This window comes from Capsella rubella, unplaced genomic scaffold, assembly GCF_000375325.1.
Source record: "Capsella rubella cultivar Monte Gargano unplaced genomic scaffold, Caprub1_0 scaffold_2, whole genome shotgun sequence".
Taxonomy (NCBI): Eukaryota; Viridiplantae; Streptophyta; class Magnoliopsida; order Brassicales; family Brassicaceae; genus Capsella; species Capsella rubella.
In genome coordinates, this window is record NW_006238922.1 from 8,049,767 (window position 1) to 8,069,233 (window position 19,467).

Here is a 19,467-nt window from a genome sequence, read left to right on the forward strand (position 1 = left end):
AGCATTTCATTGGTTAATAACTAGAAGACGAGGAAAAAACAAATCTTATCTTGTTTATTTTTGTTTTTGCTCACCTCATGGGATTCTTAACCATTGGAGGTAAAAATTTAAAAACTCTTACATAAGTTCTTAGGTTTAAAAATTATAGAAAATCCAAATTCATAAATCAGTAGTCTTTGTTTCATTGCACTCTTCCAAATTCAGAAAAGAGATTATAACAAAGTATTACTATAAATTATAGAAAATCCAAAAATAAATCGTATATAAATTTTGAGACGAGTCATTGTTTCATTGCACAATCTAATGGTCTGATGTTACAGTTAACACAATCTAACAACACAGTCACAAACGTAACCAATCACAAACTTTCAGCACAAAGTTCTCTAAACGTGAAGAGGAAAAGGGGAGAGGGAGAGAGTTATAATCCAACATGAACACACAAAAAAATCACTTTTTCGAAATGAGAGAGATTAAAGACAAAACCCATGAAACCAAATGAATCATAAAACACAGAACAAATCCCAAAAACGTTTCTGACCAAATCAATTGAAATTTCTTTCAAACAATCAATAGAGAAACAAAAGACGGGGTTTTTAATGTAATTGAGGGATTAGAGATAGAGACCTCTGAATCTACACAACTTTCTTCTTCTGAATCTTTCGTTGGAGCACTTGGTCGAAGAAGAATCAATCAGAAGTTTGCTGAAATCTTTCGTCGTAGCACTTGGTTTTTAATGTAATCATTGTTTGCTAAATGAACCCTAGAGACTAAACGTAATCATTTAACATTGAAAAACATTAAAAAATCATAAAAGAATAAAACAATTCGGCTACCCATTTAATTATATGTTAGACGCGTTTATAAAAGGGCTTGAACGGGTGCACCAATTAATTTTTTGTGTGTTTTAGATGGGTTCGGGTGCTACGTAAATGCATTGCACCCGTTACGCCCGCGGGCCCAGAGCCCAATTTAACATCACTACCAATCACCATTCACCATGCTCCCTCCACAATATCCAAATATTGCTTAATGAATTATAAGAACAAAAAGAAGTATAAGTAGAATCAATGGTAAGAGAAAAGAAACAAACACTAAGTAAAACAAAAAGGCCAAAAGAGTTTTAGATTTTCGAGATAGAGTTTATGGGTGAAAGAAGCAACAACAACAAAAAAAAAAAATACATCACTAGGACACTGAATATGAACTCAACGACCTACTACAACATATATGATATAATATTATTACTCCTCTTCGTCTTCATCTAAAATCAAAAGAAAAACAAAATTTTACAAAATTTAACTTCTAGAGTCACAGTTAAATATGTATGAGGGATGACTCGTTCATTGCTAGAATGAATATAGTACAAAGTAATATTTTAATGATTTTGACTACGACATTGCTTCTTCGTGGCTTGAGTTTTAAACCTTAGTTCATTAGTTATTTTATACAATGTCAAATGATCTAAAAGCAAGCCTATTACTACAGGGGATAGAACTTTCTCACGTTGGAAAGGATCTGTTGTGGATTCAGTAGTGGGAGTTTTCCTCACCGAGAATGTTGCAGATCATTTATCAAGGTAATTCCAAGTGATTTGTAATAAACACAGGAAATGTGCAACATGAATAGTTTTCAAAATTATTAAGTTTTTCATCTCCTAAAGAGTGAGGAAGTTCAGTAAATCATGAAACAGTAATGAAATTGGATCCGAGATATGCAGTTTCAAATCCAAGAATTCGCAATCCATCTTGTGTCATCATAGAGGAGATTGATGATGATGAGGACGGCACCGATGTTGTTTGTTGTCAGGAATCCTCTAAATGGATCCGGCAGCATCATTGTCACTAGTTTTAGAGGATTCCTGAATACAAACAGCATTAGTGTCATCCTCATCATCATCAATCTCCTGTACAATCACAAAAGATAGATTGCGAATTCTTGGATTTGAAACTGCATATTTCAAATTTAATTTCATAACTATTTCATGAGTTAATGAACTTCCCACTCTTCAGGAGATGATCTCTTGTTGAAGTTCCAGTTGATAGGGAACTCAACAAGAAGATCCAAATATGCAGAACTACAAAGGTGAAAAACTTAATAATTTTGAAAAAAATCATTCATGTTGCACATATCCTCTGTTTATTACAAATTGCTTGAATGCATTACCTTGATGAATGATTTGCAACATTCAGGGTGAGTAAAACTTTCACTACTAGATCCACAACATATCCGTTCCAACCTGAGAAAGTTCTATCCCTTGCAGTAATACGCTTGTTTTTAGACCATTTTACATTGTATAAAATAACTAATGAACTAAGGTTTAAAACTCAAGCCACGAAGCAATACCGAAGTCAAAATAAATAAAATAGTACCTTGCATTATACGTACCACAGTTGGTGTCTCTTGCTATAATGCTTGTTTCATAAAGCTTGAATATATGAGAGATGACTCCTTACTTGTATATCTGGTTAGAGTAGTTGATGAGTTTGCATGGTCACCATACCTCCTATGTCGATCATAGCGGGCAAAGAAGCTCCGTGTTCGACCATGTGTAGAGTCCGAGGCATAGAGAACGATCAATGGCCAGCGTTGGTAGCCGACGCATAATTCTATATTGTATACAATGTAAACACTCAAAGTTAGTTAGTATTATCAAAGTTGTAATGAGAAGAGAAACTAAGCAAATGCTGTCAAGATATATATTTGATCTAATTTAGAAAAGTTTTGGTTTATTCATTAACATAAGAGAAGTATCTATACATAATTAGATTTCTTTATATGATAGAATCGTATCATATTGTAACACATGTCTCCCTGAGCAAATGAGACAGCGTGATACTTGCCTTACTAGATCATTCATCTATCTTACTTCCTCATACTTTTTGAAAAAAACTTCCTTTATTAGAAGCCGTAAAAATAACTTGTCTTAACCATTCCATGAAAATAGCCAAAATAGTTTTATAAATAAAATTAAATCCGTTTTCAAAATAAGAAAATAACGGAAATATAAATAATACCCAAGTTTCTCGAAAAACACCAGTGACGAGACAGAGTTGCGCAACTACTCAAGATTCCCACTTACAACTGAGGAAAAAGGAAAGAAGGGGTGAGTAACGAATTACTCAGTGAAAGGATCCTTTCCGCCCACTAGGAAAAATGAAGAAAGAAACTACCTTTAGACCACACTAGTCAATCACATAGAAATGGACATAACAATCAACTACTCCGCAAAATTGTATCGAGCTTAAACACACAAAAATCCTTGCCATAAGCAAGATATCCACATCAATATATGGTTCGATCATCTCTCATGACCTTTGAACCTATCTAGTTCCACTGGGCCAGTCAGCCTTTTATTGAGTTACAAAGAACTCGTCAATTCAATGCAAACCATTTCCACGTTCATCATCCTTAAAGATGGTAATCTCATTTAACATATCATACATCTTAAACTAGTCTTTCCTAAGACATTATCTCAACCACTTTAAAACATTCATCACTCATCAAATTATCAATTCCTAATTATCAAGACAACACTAGTTCGCAAGCAAATCTAATCCTATGCAAAAGAATCATGATGTCTAACATAGGAATTATAATCGAACTTCCGCAGATCACACCCTCACCTGAATCTGGAATGGACTGAGAACTGGAAGAGAACTGCTTAAAATGGCTTGAAACAATCTGAAACTTGCAGCAGAAGAAAACAGTACAAAGACAGATTAGGGTTTCTGGGTTTTGACTGAAAAAGAGGATTCTTGCCCTAACAAGGAATCCACGAGGTAACTAAGGTCTACCATTTCTGCTGACTTTGAAGGCTCCATCGGCTTCCCAGACACTTCGTTTATCAGTAACCACCGTCTACTTGACCTCAACTGATCAGAGATAACCGGAATATCCTCTCCAAAAGTCCAACCTGAATCTGGAATATGATACATGTTATTTCTGGGTTTAGAAACTGTGACTTTTAGCCAACTTGTAACTCGAATTTCGGATGGAGTTTACCTTGTAATGAAGAACCGTCAATTGCTACTTCTTCGTCGCAGCGAGATCTATCCACCGACACCGAAAGCGTGTTCTGGTTCCTTCAGATCCGACAGAAAAAGAATCACCAAAAAAGTCACTTGAAACTGTTCCTTATTCCTCTTCTCCACTAATAAATCCAATTGTTGCAGCACAAACCACGAAATCAGCAACCAAATAGAGACATAATCAATAAAATAAACCATATTCATGATAGATTTGTCTTACCTAATTGAAACGGGTGTTGGATGGTGAAGACATGACCGTTCAATTCTTCTCCGCCGTGATCCAACGAGAAAGCAAAGCAACTACAACTCTTGATCACCAAACAATAGTGATGGAGGCTTGAAAATAGAGTTTGTGACGTTAAGAAGCGGCTGGAGGTAGAGGGAGATATAATAAATTGTGGTGGTGGAGGCTGTTACATGTGTTTCACTACTTATATATACGTAGAGAAGAGAGGCTTGCAGTGGTAAACCCTTTTTTTAGGTTTAGAGATTTTGTGGACGACAAAATTTGTAACATGTCTTATCTAAATCTTAACATATTAAGATATATTTCCTTCTTAACAACAACAAAAAAACAAAAAAAAAAAAGTTGAATATTAAGATATCTTTCCTTCTTAACAATAACAAAAAAAAAGTTGAATATTTACACTTTTGTTTGTTTCACAAATAATCATTTTTCATTTTTTAAATTAAAAGTTAATTTTGTATTTCCTGATTTTTTTTCTTTACCAAGTAAATTAAACAAAATATCAATCTAAACTAGATTTATTTTTTCATTAGGAATTGACGAGTTGAACACTTCATTGAAGTTTTCGTAACAATAGGTTGCATACCAGATTTATACATCTCTGCTTTTGCTGTCCTATTAATTACAAGCTCTTCTATTGATTAACTACTTAGCATCAGATTCGACATGTTTGAGCACACACTTCCCCTTCAAATAGTGCATCCCTTCAAGACGTTCACTAGTATTAGGATACTTATACTGGTTCAATCCGGTTATTGACATTTGATAGATTGGTTTAATGTTTGGTTTAATATTGTAAGATTGATTAGCATATATAAGCTGATTAATCGTTAATGTGAACGTTAAGCATTTGTAACAAACTCTTTTCTATATTGAATAAAGGTGTTCTTCTCTTCTTCTTCTCCGATCTAACTTCTCCGATGTCGAGCTTTAATATGGTATCAGAGCGCATCTGATTTCTTTTCTTCCGCTTATTTCTCGCCGGAGTTTGTTTGTGTTGCATCGGTGAAGATGAGTTGTTCTTATGCTTCATCTATGACGATTTTGACTCTTGTTATTTTTGTGATTTCTGAGCTTCTCGCCGGAATCTTTCTTTCTTTTCTTATTCTTTTCTTCTTTGTTTCTTTCAATTGATTTCGTCTGAGTTTGGGATCTTCCGTCTCATATCTCGTTTTTCTTATCTTCTTTGATTTTTCTTCTTTTTCTTGGTTTAATCAATGGCGACTGCTCCGATTGCTCCGATTGCTCCTCCGGTTGCTTCGCAAACACAACGATTTCAGAATGATCAGACTGAGAATCCGTATTATGTGAATAACAATGATCATGCTGGTTTGATTTTGGTGTCAGATCGCTTGACGAATCCTTCAGATTTTCATTCTTGGAAACGATCTGTGATGATGGCTTTGAATGTCAGGAATAAACTTGGTTTTGTAGATGGTACAATTACTAAGCCGGCTGCTGAGCATCGTGATTATGGAGCTTGGACTCGTTGTAATGACATTGTGTCTACCTGGTTGATGAATTCTGTATCCAAGAAGATTGGACAGAGTTTGCTTTTCATTCCCACTGCTGAAGGTATTTGGAACAACATATTAGCTCGTTTTAAGCAAGATGATGCTCCTAGTGTATTTGCTATTGAACAGCGCTTGAGTAAGATAGAGCAAGGATCTATGGATATTTCTGCCTATTATACAGAATTGCTTACCTTGTGGGAAGAACTTAGGAATTATGTAGAGATTCCAGTTTGTACTTGTGGTAGATGCGAGTGTGATGCTGCTGTTAAGTGGGAGAAGCTTCAGCAGAGAGGTCGTGTTACCAAGTTTTTAATGGGCTTAAATGAGAGTTATGATCAGACAAGAAGGCATATTCTCATGCTCAAACCAATACCAACAATTGAGGAAGCTTTCAACATGCTAACTCAAGATGAAAGACAGGTTCAGATTAAACCTGTATCCAGGGTTGATAATGTAGCTTTTCAAGCCACCATGCCTATGGAGAATGACATGGAGAATGGTTATATAGCTGCTTATAACACCATACGACCTTCACAGAAACCTGTTTGCACTCATTGTGGCAAGATAGGTCATACAATTCAGAAATGTTACAAGTTAATTGGTTATCCTCCGGGTTACAAGACTAATGGTGCTAATGTTAGACCTGCAATGGTTTCTACACCTCAGTTTCAACCTCGCATGCCAATGTCTCAGTTTCAACCTCGGATGAATGTACAACCTAGAGCTCAGATGAATCCTTATGAGTCTATGCAAAAGGCAAATGCGATTGCTAATGTTTACTCTGATAACAATTTGGCTATTCCTGAGTATGGTCAGCTTTCACAACAGTATAGTCCTGCTCAGTCTTTACCTTATGTGGCCAATGATGGTTCCATTCAGAATTTGCAGAATTTAACTTCACAACAGATTCAACAGTTGGTTCAACAGTTCAACTCACAAATTCAACATACAGCACAAGATTCTGATGTTCCAATAGCTGCTGTTACTAGTACACATGGTACTGCTACTATCTCTGATCATGGTCTAATGGCGAAAACTTCTACTTCTGGTAATGTTTCTTTTCCTTCCACTAGCCTTAAGTATGAGAATAATAATCTCACCTTTCAAAATCATACTCTCTCTTCTTTACAGAAATTTCTACCTTCTGATGCTTGGATAATAGATAGTGGAGCTTCTAGTCATGTCTGTTCAGATTTAGCTATGTTTAGGGAATTAAAACCAGTATCAAATGTGACTGTAACACTTCCAAATGGTACTAGAGTTCCTATCACACATACTGGCACTATTTGCATTTCAACAGTTTTAATTTTGCATAATGTTTTGCATGTTCCAGATTTTAAGTTCAATCTTATTAGTATTAGTTGCTTGGTGAAGACTTTGAATTGTTCTGCTCACTTTTATATTACTTGTTGTTTGATTCAGGAACTTTCTCAGGGCTTGATGATTGGGAGGGGTAAACTTATCAACAATTTGTATATTCTTGACACTGAGAATCAATCCCTTTCTTCATCAATACCTGTGATATGTTCTCTGTCTACTTCCAAATTGTCTGATGATGTTCTCTGGCACCAACGATTGGGTCATCCTTCACCTGCAGCATTACATAAACTAGTTAGTGTAATTCCTTCTTTAAAGAGTATTTCTTCTAGTGTGTCTGAGTGTCTGATATGTCCTTTAGCAAAGCAAAAGCGTTTAGCATATGTTTCTCATAACAATCTTTCTTTGAATCCTTTTGACTTGGTTCACATTGATGTATGGGGTCCTTTTAGTACTGAATCTATAGAAGGTTATAAATACTTTTTCACTTTGGTTGATGATTGTACTAGAGTTACATGGGTTTACATGATGAGAAATAAAAGTGATGTTTTGACAATTTTTCCAACCTTTCTTAAAATGGTTTTTACTCAGTATAATGCAAAAGTTAAAGCTATACGTTCTGATAATGCTCCTGAGCTTGCTTTCAATGATTTAGTAAAAGAAAATGGAATGATTCATTATTTTTCATGTGTATATACACCACAGCAAAATTCAGTTGTAGAGCGTAAACATCAGCATTTGTTAAATGTAGCAAGATCATTATTGTTTCAATCTAATATACCATTGCAATATTGGAGTGACTGTGTTAACACTGCAGTTTTCTTAATAAATAGGTTACCTTCTGTTTTGCTAAATGATAAATCTCCTTTTGAGTTACTACTAGGAAAGAAACCAGAGTATTCTCTTTTGAAAAATTTTGGTTGTTTGTGTTTTGCTTCCACATATACTCAAGATAGGAACAAGTTTACACCTAGAGCTAAACCTGCAGTTTTCTTAGGTTATCCATCTGGATATAAAGGCTATAAGGTTTTAGATTTAGAATCACATTCTATATTGATTTCTCGAAATGTTACTTTTCATGAGCATATTTTCCCTTTTAAAACAAGTAATTTGTTGTCTACTTCTGTTGATATGTTTCCAAACACTATATTGCCTTTACCTGTTCCTTTGCATTTTGTTGAAACATTTCCTGTTGATGATCTTAGGAATGCTAGAATGTCTTGTACTTCTTCTTCTGCATCTCTTAATCCACCTGCATCGCTAGAATCTAGTACACATAGAAATTCTAGTACCATTCCTGCATCAATACCAGAAACAATTGATACTCGTGTTAATTCTGAGAATAATACTAGGCCTAAACGACAGACTAAAGCTCCTAGCTATCTGACTGAGTATCATTGTTCCTTAGTTCCTTTTATTTCATCACTTCCCCCTACAGAACCTACTGCTTCTATCTCAGAAACTTCACCAAACACTATTTCTGATATTTCTAATCATACTACACCCTATCCTATATCTTCTTATGTCTCTTTTCATAAACTTTCTCCTTCTTATAATACATATATATGTTCTTATAGTACTGAAACAGAACCAAAAACTTTTAGCCAAGCTATGAAATCAGAGAAGTGGACAGCTGCAGCAAATGAGGAATTAGCTGCACTAGAACAGAACCACACTTGGCAAATCGAATCTTTACCACCAGGGAAGAATGTGGTGGGTTGTAAATGGGTATTTACAATCAAGTATAATCCTGATGGCACAGTTGAACGATACAAAGCTAGACTTGTTGCACAGGGTTTTACTCAACAGGAGGGACTTGATTATATCGACACTTTCTCACCAGTTGCAAAGCTAACCAGTGTCAGGTACATTCTTGCTCTTGCTGCTGCAAAAGGGTGGACCCTGACTCAAATGGATGTTTCCAATGCTTTTCTGCATGGAGAACTTGATGAAGAAATCTACATGAGTCTTCCTCAGGGATATACACCACCTAAAGAAACAGATTTACCTCCTAATCCGGTATGTCTTCTCAAGAAATCTCTCTATGGTTTAAAACAAGCATCTAGGCAGTGGTATAAGCGATTCTCCTCTGTTTTGCTTGGAGCTAATTTTGTTCAATCACATGCTGACAACACTCTATTTGTCAAGATTAGTTCTGTTGCTTTTATAGCAGTTCTAGTGTATGTGGATGACATAATGATAGCCAGCAATAGTACTGATGCTGTAGAGGAATTGAAGATTTTACTGAGGTCAGAGTTTAAGATTAAAGACTTAGGACCAGCAAGATTTTTCTTAGGCTTGGAGATTGCTAGATCATCTGCTGGAATTTCTGTTTGTCAGAGAAAATATACTCAGAATCTACTTGAAGATGCAGGCTTACTGGGATGTAAACCGAGTTCTATACCAATGGATCCTAATCTGCACTTAACCAAGGATATGGGTACTCTACTGCCAAATCCTACTTCTTATAGAGAATTGATTGGCCGGATGTTATATCTTACTAATACAAGACCAGATATTACTTTTGCTGTTCATCAACTGAGCCAATTCATTTCTGCACCAACTGATATTCATATGCAAGCTGCTCACAAAGTCTTAAGGTATCTAAAAGGTAATCCAGGATTGGGACTTATGTACTCTGCTGATTCAGAGATTTGTCTCAATGGTTTTGCTGATGCAGACTGGGCTAATTGCAAAGATTCAAGACGATCAGTATCTGGCTATTGCATGTATCTTGGTACTTCTCTTATCTCATGGAAATCCAAGAAACAGAATGTGGCTAGCAGAAGTAGTACAGAATCAGAATATAGGAGCTTAGCTAATGCTACTTGTGAACTTATCTGGCTGCAACAATTGCTCAGAGATCTACATGTTTCTGTCACTTGTCCTGCAAAGTTGTTTTGTGATAACAAGTCTGCTCTACACATTGCTATGAACCCGGTCTTCCATGAAAGGACTAAACACATTGAAATAGACTGCCACATCGTTCGAGACCAGATCAAGACAGGGAAACTCAAGACTCTTCATGTTACATCAGAGAATCAACATGCAGACATCTTAACCAAACCTTTGCATCCAGGTCCATTCTACAATCTTCTGAAGCAAATGTCACTTTCAAGTCTCTATCTTCCCAACCAGACGTAATGAAGATATCGACTTGAGGGGAGGATATTAGGATACTTATACTGGTTCAATCCGGTTATTGACATTTGATAGATTGGTTTAATGTTTGGTTTAATATTGTAAGATTGATTAGCATATATAAGCTGATTAATCGTTAATGTGAACGTTAAGCATTTGTAACAAACTCTTTTCTATATTGAATAAAGGTGTTCTTCTCTTCTTCTTCTCCGATCTAACTTCTCCGATGTCGAGCTTTAATAACTAGCTTCTAACTTTCACCTTCAAATATCAATTTTTATAACCCTTAATCTCAAGTTAGTACGTAGCACAAATTAGTTTCTTATATACATCTCTAGTTCATCAGTCCCAATAGTAGGTTGTAACAAATATGGATTCTGGTATTTAAATATATATCAAAAGATTCATAGATATAACTTTCACGAATTATGCTTTTGTTGTCCTATTACAAGCTCGTGTTTTTTTTAATGAAAATCTAAGAGAACAATTCTTTTTTCTTTTTTAAATATCACAAAAGATTCTTTTAAATTTTTTGATTATAAGTTTCAAATTTCAGTTTTTACTTGTAAAAGCTAATTTCAATTTGGGTCGAGGTCGACAAACACTTGCAATATATAACTTTACAAATTTTAACTTCTAGGATCGTACCACAGTATATATATACCACTAATAAATATATATATATATATACACACCACTAACAAATAAATATATATATACCACTAATTTGTATATAGATAGTTTGCAAAAAATACAAAAACTTTTTGTTCTTGTTTGAAAATATTTTTTTTACCAAGTGCTAATAGCTCAACTGGTAAAGATCTTTGGCAAAAACTTAGAGGTCGCCGGTTCGAGTAGCACTTGGGACGAAACCATATATCATGCTTTGGTTTCGGGCCTGAGGGGATGTATGAGTTTCGGCCCAGAAGCTCTTTGATAAAAAATTCATTCAAAATTTTTTTTTTGGTTCAACAACTATTTCAAAACCTCTAAGGACATTCTCAACAAAGGAATGAATGGATAATTTAGCAAAAGAATCCGACTATAAATGGTAGTTTCCATCAAAAAATTAGAAATTAAAAATTAAATAATAAAAATTTGAGAGAGAAATTCTTTTAAAATATATATATATATATATCACAGAAGATTCTTTTACATTTTTTGATTATATAAGTTTCAGTTTTTACTTGTAAAAGCTAAAATATAGATTTAAAGTGGGTCGACACACACTTGCAGTCTATAACTTTACAAATTTTAACTTCTAGGATCGTACCACAGTTACAGTCCCTTGCTATAACGCTTGAACTCTACCTCTAAAGTCTAAAACTCTTTAATGGCCTTATTGTTTTACTTAATGTTTGTTTCTTTCTCTTACCATCGATTCTACTTATATATACTTCTCTTTGTTCTTATAATTAATACTTCATGGGTGAAGAAGGAACAACAACAACAACAAAAAAAGAACACATCAGAAATATATTACCAACAAATATGAACTTAACGACCTATTACAACAGATATAATGTAATTAATATCATTACTCCTCTGCGTATTCATCCTCATCTTCATCCTCATCTTCATCCTCATATTCATCCTCATCTTCATCATCTTCTTCCTCCTCATATCTTGATTCGCGAATGCGAATTTCCATCTTCATGAATACGAAGCTTTCATCCAGGACCTCGTAAGGAATAGACAAGTAGTTCGACCTAGGAGCTTCGAAACTCACCTTTTGAATCCTATTCATCTCGTCGGAGTCATACATAAACTTTACTTGTCCCCTCCGGTAGAAGAGATTACAGCCAAGTTTCACATCTCCCGGAGCAGAAGGAGCGAGTAAGTTTACAATCACAGCCAACCCGTCTGCCTTCCTAAAAGACTGAAGAATAACCAGGGGACCATGATGATCTTCCTGAAGGACTATCATCGCCTGGTTAATGTTTACCTGTACGTAAACGTCAACGTGCTGGCCAGACCTCAACCTTGATGCGTACGTACAATCCTTGTGGCAAACATTGAAATGATGGTACAGACTCTTATCGAAACCAGCGAAGGGGCAGTATGGTTCAGGACAATAGCAAACAGTATCATTACACTCCTTCTCGTGGTCGACGAGCTCTTTGCCGTAAGAGAGTTTCTTTGTACAGCCATACCCAGCGTTTCGGCATGGGAAAAACACTGCTTCCAGAAGTCTCTCCGTGATTCTAGAACGATTGTTACCAATGAACTTAGAGCAGGAAGGGCATTTATTCTTCACCTTAATTTTACAACCGGAGCAAATGATATGCCCGTTCATACACTGAGATGTAAAAACACAGAGAGTTAGGTAACATTATCAAAGTTGTATACAGAAGAGAAGCTAAGCAAATGGAGCCAAGATATAAATTTGAGAAATCAAAACAGTTTCCTTGACCACAACTTCTTGTCCTATACGAATCACTGTCCTAAAATGAAGCTTCTTGTCCTATTCCTATACGAATCACTATTTACACTAATCATTGCTATCCTAAAGCCTCATATCAACAAAAATAATCTTTGTAGGACTCGTAAGCAGTACAATAATAAACCAGGAAGGAGAGAGACCTGAAATATAGGGCTGGCCAGTTGGTTGCAGCAAATGGGACATTCGAGAAGATCGAGGTCAGATAGCATCCCAGTCCGTGCACTCATGTCATCACCACTTGTAGTTCTTCCAGGGTTCTCCATGGTTCCAAGTCTTTGTCTGTGCGGCTGCTCTCGTTGCTGTATAAGAGATTATTGTGGTGGCGGAGGCTGTTACATGTGCTTCTCTACTTATATATACGTACAGAAAGATAGGGTGCAGTGGTAAACCCTTCTTTCCTTAAAACGCATGCAACGTGTTTTTTTAGATTTTAGAGATTCAGTGGAGGAGATATCTTGTAACGCTATCACTAGCTAGATCTTATCTTAACCTCATCATTTTAAGATATCTTTCCCTTTTTACAACAAGGAAAAAACACAAGAATTAAATATTTACACTTTTGGTTCACAAATAATCATGTTTTTCATTTTAATGAAAAATTAATTTTGTTTATACCAAGTAAATTCAACAAAATATCAATCTAAACTAGATTTAAAGAAACTCATCAAGAATTCACAATTCAACTTCAAGACCATTGTATTAAGAAGGGTAAGAGAAGAACGATCTACAATGGTATGATGTGATCATCAGCTTCTTTTTCATCCTTTTTCTCTCGAGTTTGAAAGCTAACTTTCTGAACCTTATTCTATTGGAGAGGGGTGTATCGTGTAATTAAGATATATTTGCTGTATAGTTTAGTAAAGTATCTTTACACATTTTTTTTTTTTTTTTGTGAATAATAATCAAAGAGGTTCTGGGCCGAAAGCTTATACATCCCCTCAGGCCCAAAATCAAAACATGTTATATGATTTCGTCTCAAGCACTACTCAAACCGGCGACCTCTAAGCTTTTGCCAGAGATCTTTACCAATTGAGGTATTATCACTTGGTCATCTTTACACATTTAGGTTATTTGTAATCGTGTATATAAGGCAAAGCCTACACATCTTAATAAAGCGAGAAAACCTTTTATACTAAACAAGGCTTTTGACAAGCAACGAGCAAGAGATAACATAGGTAACTCTCCAACTCGTGGAGCAAAAGGTGCAATAGAGTTCAGAGTCAAATACAATCCTTGTGGCTCCGTAAAATATTGGATTGGACCGCAATCAATGGACCATCTCTATCCATCACTAAAATCTTTTCAATGGTATTTAGCCTTTGCATAAGTGGACTCGATATACACGAACTGCCATGTAGTTACAACTAGGTGCAGGAAAATAGCACAGAGCAAAAAAACATTCCTTCTGATGAGCTAATGATTCTTTGTCATAAGAGAATTTCTAGGTGCAACCATGTTGGGAGTTTGGGCATTGGAGAATGAGTGCTTCCAAAATTCACCAACGTTTTAACGTGTATTCTCTATAGAAAAGAAATGTACCATTGCATATCTAGTGGAACTTTTCAAAACAAATAACAAAATGAAAAGAAATAAATACTTTATTAGGTACATACCCTTTAAAAAAAAAAAATTTACGTTAATAGTTATATTAGAAATCTAAAAACTTCTAAAATTTAGTTTTCTAAAAATCTTTATTTAAACGGACAAAGTGTTGTACTACAAAAACACTCTTAGAAATGACTTAAAGCTATCATTCACCAATACAATTTTGAAATATATTAAGAATCAACTATCCAATTATAAGGAGGCGTAGTGAAAGACCTGAAAGATACGAAGCCTGACTTCATCAAAGTCACAGCGAAGTGGGTTGATCACCATGTTAGGGTGGCGGCTCGATGCTTCTCTAGCGGCCACGTTCGTGTCTTCGTCCATCATTGTTGTTTGTTGATATTGTCAGATTATATACATTGGTTTATAGCTGGTTTAGCATTGATCCGGTTATATCCCGGTTATGTTGACTGTATTTAAGCAGATCATGCTTGTATTATACACTTAATGAAGCGTATTATAATAAAAGTTCGTTAGATCTGAAAGATATTTTAGGGTCAAAATTTTTAAATGTCTATTATTCTTAATTACTCGTTACATCTCTCACATCTCCGACCGAGTATAGGACTGTTCTTGGGAGTCTGCAGTATTTGTCCTTCACTCGTCCAGACCTTGCCTATGCGGTTAATCGCTTGTCACAGTTTATGCACTGCCCGACAGACTTACATTGGCAGGCCGTCAAACGAGTTCTTCGATATCTTGCTGGTACGACTACACTTGGCATATTTATTCGGGCTGATGTGCCTCTTACATTGCACGCCTATTCCGATGCGGACTGGTCTCGTGATTTAAATGATGGTGTCTCTACAAATGCATATATTTTGTATCTTGGTGGAACACCGATCTCGTGGTCGTCTCGGAAACAACGTGGAGTTGCTCGATCTTCCACATAATCTGAGTATCGAGCCGTTGCAAACGCTGCCTCAGAACTAAGTTGGGTGTGCTCACTCCTAACAGAGCTTGGTGTAAAGCTACCAGCTCCACCGGTGATCTACTGCGATAATGTCGGCGCCACCTATCTGTCTGCAAACCCGGTGTTTCACTCTCGAATGAAACATATTGCTCTTGACTTCCATTTTGTTCGACAGTATGTTCAAGCGGGAGCTCTGCGTGTTACTCATGTTTCAACTCACGACCAACTCGCGGATGTCCTCACCAAACCGTTAGCAAGGCCTCAGTTTGAAGCTGTTGTTTCCAAAATTGGAGTTGCAAATGCCCCTCCATCTTGAGGGGGCGTGTAAAGGAGAAGTGTGTAAAGGATCTACTTATAATTACTATTTACTTAATCTCTCTATTGTACTCACTATATATATAGTAAACACACACTATCAATAAGATTAAGCTTCCTATTCTATAGTTACAACGTCTATGCACTTGGGCGGATTAAAAAAAATATTACTTTAATTTCATACTTGAATTTTTTTTTATAACAAATAAAATAATATATTCAATATTTTTAACTTCCAGAAAAACTTTGTATTATATATTTTCTTGTTTTCCCACAAAAAAAAAAGATATTTCTTTTAGTCTCACAACTATATATCTATATTTTCAATTTAATATATTAAATCACATAAATTCAACAAAACATAAATTTAATCTTTTAGTCTCACAATTATCTTTTAGTCTTACAACCAGCAAACATTTATTGGATGGGTCACCAAACTGTGTGGATCGAGGCTTGGAGGACATAGCGGCCAAGGAAGCTCCGTGGCCGGAGCTGACCGGATTTTTGTAGTGTATATCTCTCGTTTCCAATGCTTTAGCACAAGACACATAATCCCACCACAACATCAATGTATTGCTTAATTCATTATAAAAAACAAAGAGAAGGATAAGTAGAATCGATGGCAAGAAAAAGAAACAAATATTAAACAAAACAATAAGCCCAGAAAAAGAATTTTAGACTTTAGAGATAAGAGTTCATGGGTGAAGAGAAAGTACACCAAAATAAAATAAAAAAACATAGACATAGGAATTAAGTACATTACTAGGCCTCTTCTTCCTCACCATCTCCTCTTGATTTGCGAATGCGAATTTGCATCTTCACAACTAAGCTTTCATCCAGGGAAGAATAAGGAATATACATATAGTTCACCACAGGAGCTTCGAAGCTGACTCTTTGAATCCTAGTCATCTCCTCGGATTCATGTGTAAACCTTTCATTCCCCCTCTGGTAGATGAGATCATACCCCAATTCCCAAAGACCTTGAGCGGAAGGTGCCAATACGTTGACAGCCACATGCACTCCATGTGCCCCCATGAAGCTCTGAAGAATAAACAATGGAAGGTCATCATATTCCTGAAGGACTAAAACCTGCTCCCTGATGTTTATCAATGCGTCATCGTACTGGCCACACCTGAACCTTGAGGAACTAGCCTTGTGGCAAGAAGTGTAATGACGGTAGAGATCCAAATGGAAAGCAGAGTAGTTGCACTCTGGTGCAGGACAATGGAGCACGTAAGAGTCACAAACCTTCTCATGGGCTAACTTTTTGCAATAAGATAACTTCTCCAGGCAGCCATGCTTGGCGTTTCCGCATGGGACAATGACTGCCTCGACAACTTTCTCCAGTATTAGACATCGGTAGTTGCCCAGGGGCAGTGTGCAAGAAGGGCATTTGTTCATCAGCTTAGCACAACATGTACAACAAGCTATGTGTCCATTTACACACTGAGATGTAAAAACACAGAGTTAGGTAACGTTATCAAAGTTGTATAGAGAAGAGAAACTAAGCAAATGGAGTCAAGAAATAAATTTGAGAAATCATAACAATCATCCATCATGGTTCCCTTGACCAAAACTTCTTCTCCTATACGAATCACTGGTCCTAAAATGAAACTTCATGGTCCTATACGAATCACTATTACACTAACCATTGCTATCCTAAAGTCTCATATCAACAAAATTCATTTTTGTAAGAGTCCTACGTAGTGCAATTATAAACAAGGAAGAAGAGAGACCTGGAAGATAGGAGTCGCCAGTGGATTGAAGCAAATGGGACAGTCGAGAAGATCAAGTGCAAAGAGTGTCCCAGACCGTGCTATCACGTCATCACCACTTGCCGTTTCTCCAGGAGTCTCCATGGAACCAAGTCTTTGCGTGTGCTGCTGCTCTAAGCCTCCATGCTGTAGAAGATCATGCCCGAGTAGTGTCCCAGACCGTGCAATCACGTCATCACCACTTGTGGTTCTTCCAAGGTTCTCCATGGTTCCAAGTCTTTGTCTGTGACGCTGCTCGTTGCTGTATAAGAGATTGTGGTGGTGGAGGCTGTTACATGTGCTTCACTAGTTATATATACGTAGAGAAGATAGGGTGCAGTGGTAAACCCTTCTTTCCTTAATACGCATGCAATGTGTGTGTGTGTGTGTGTGTGTTTTTAAAGTTTGTAACGCCATCACTAAATCTTATCTAAACCTCATCACATTAAGATACATTTCCTTCTTAACAACAATTAAAAAAAAAAAAGTTGACTATTAAGATATCTTTCCTTCTTAAAATAAGCAATAAAAAGTTGAATCTTTACACTTTTGTTTCACCAATAATCATTTTTCTCTTTTTTTAGGTAAAAGTTAATTTTGTATTTCTTGATTTGTTTTCTTTACAAAGTAAATTCAACAAAATATCAATCTAAACTAGATTTATTTTTCATTTGGAATTGACGAGAGTTGAACACTTTATTGAAGTTTTCGCAACATTAGGTTGAATACCAGATTTATAAATCTCTGGTTGTCCTAACACTTCATTGCGAACTATATATGCTTTTGTTGTCCTATTACAAGCTCTTCTTTTGATTAACCACTTAGCATCAGACACTTCCTCTTGATTAACCAAGACATGTTGGAATACACACTTGCTCTTGTAATGCATCAATATCATTTCAAATATCACTTTTTATAACCCTTAATCTCAAGTTCGTGCGTAGCACAAATAACTTTCTTATATACATAGTTCATCAGTCCCAACAGTAGGTTGTAACAATTCTGGATTCTGGTATTCAAAAATATATATCAAAAGATTCAAAGATATAAATTTCACGAACTATGCTTTTGTTGTCCTATTACAAGCTCGTGTTCAGATTAATTAACCACTTAGCATGATCAGATTGGAATAGGACATGTTTGAGCACACACTGCCTATTGTAATGCAATTAAGATTTCTTCTTGGAGGAGAAGACGTCTTTACATGAGATAAAGTTGTGTATTCATGAGTGAGTAATTTTTTGTCACAATAAATACTACAAGAAAAGCACACAAGGGGTTGAATAAGATTATGTTTGAATTACCATTCCGAAATAACATATAGCGTAGTATTAGTAGTATATAATTATATATAGTGATGGCATCAACAAAATCCTAATCCAAGGCCACTAAAACCTTTGAAATAGTTCATACTCCAACTTAAGAAACTTATCCCAACTTCATTCACATACATGTTTGTTGGACATCAGCTCTGCCTCTAATATGTTAGGAAGCCCAACACAGACATACACAAGCTTAAGGAAGATTTTAAACACTAAATAGGTCCATTAAGGTTGGAGGAGAAAAAAAGTAATTTGCACAGAAGACAGTAGGAGTTTTTAGGGTTCGGATTTGCTATCCATACAAAAACCACTATTGAGATTTGGGAACATGGTCAGTCCAGAGGATATTACCCAACAAACAAAGAAAATTGTTGCCTACCTAAAACTTGTAGCGCTTTTGCCTTGTGTTTTACCCCTTTGTTCTCTATTTTAAACCTTAGCTTGAAAGATTACAGGTAACTTTAGTTTGTGACAAGCCCTAATTTTCATAGGTCCTTGTGAGGGTGGCTGCTTGATGCTCGGTCCATCGCTAGTAGGCATGTTAATTAAGGCTAAAACCTGCAGGCTAGTCCACCTCGGCCCTAAAAATAACGGACTCGAAGTTAAATATATATGTACAGGAAATGTCGGGACGTTTGTGCTAAGCCCATTTGGGCTAAAGGCTTTTCTAGGCTTAACCCGGTTGGGCTTGGATCAGCCCGAAAAGCCCGAAAAATATATTTTGTTTTTTTAAATATTTTAGGTTGATTATAAATATTTGATTAATGAATTAGTTATCATATTTACTTATTAGTCTTAATTAATACTTTTAAAATCTTTATCTATGATATTTTCATTGAAGTATATTAAATTTTGACTGTATCAT

The 19,467-nt window shown here is 35.9% G+C and overlaps 2 protein-coding genes across 2 annotated transcripts; both read right to left on the reverse strand.

Moving 5' to 3' along the window:
* Nucleotides 1-11,691: 11,691 nt before the first annotated feature.
* LOC17894435 (E3 ubiquitin-protein ligase SINA-like 2) lies at nt 11,692-12,967 on the reverse strand. Its single transcript, XM_006300834.2, has 2 exons — nt 12,831-12,967; nt 11,692-12,546 (listed from the first exon to the last, which is right to left on the reverse strand). Exons 1-2 carry the CDS (start codon nt 12,951-12,953, stop codon nt 11,785-11,787), a joined length of 885 nt encoding a protein of 294 aa, XP_006300896.1. The 5' UTR covers nt 12,954-12,967; the 3' UTR covers nt 11,692-11,784.
* A 3,321-nt stretch (nt 12,968-16,288) lies between these two features.
* LOC17894101 (E3 ubiquitin-protein ligase SINA-like 3) lies at nt 16,289-17,508 on the reverse strand. The gene is made up of 2 exons (XM_006301220.1): nt 17,263-17,508; nt 16,289-16,972 (listed from the first exon to the last, which is right to left on the reverse strand). Exons 1-2 carry the CDS (start codon nt 17,506-17,508, stop codon nt 16,289-16,291), a joined length of 930 nt encoding a protein of 309 aa, XP_006301282.1.
* Nucleotides 17,509-19,467: the final 1,959 nt, after the last annotated feature.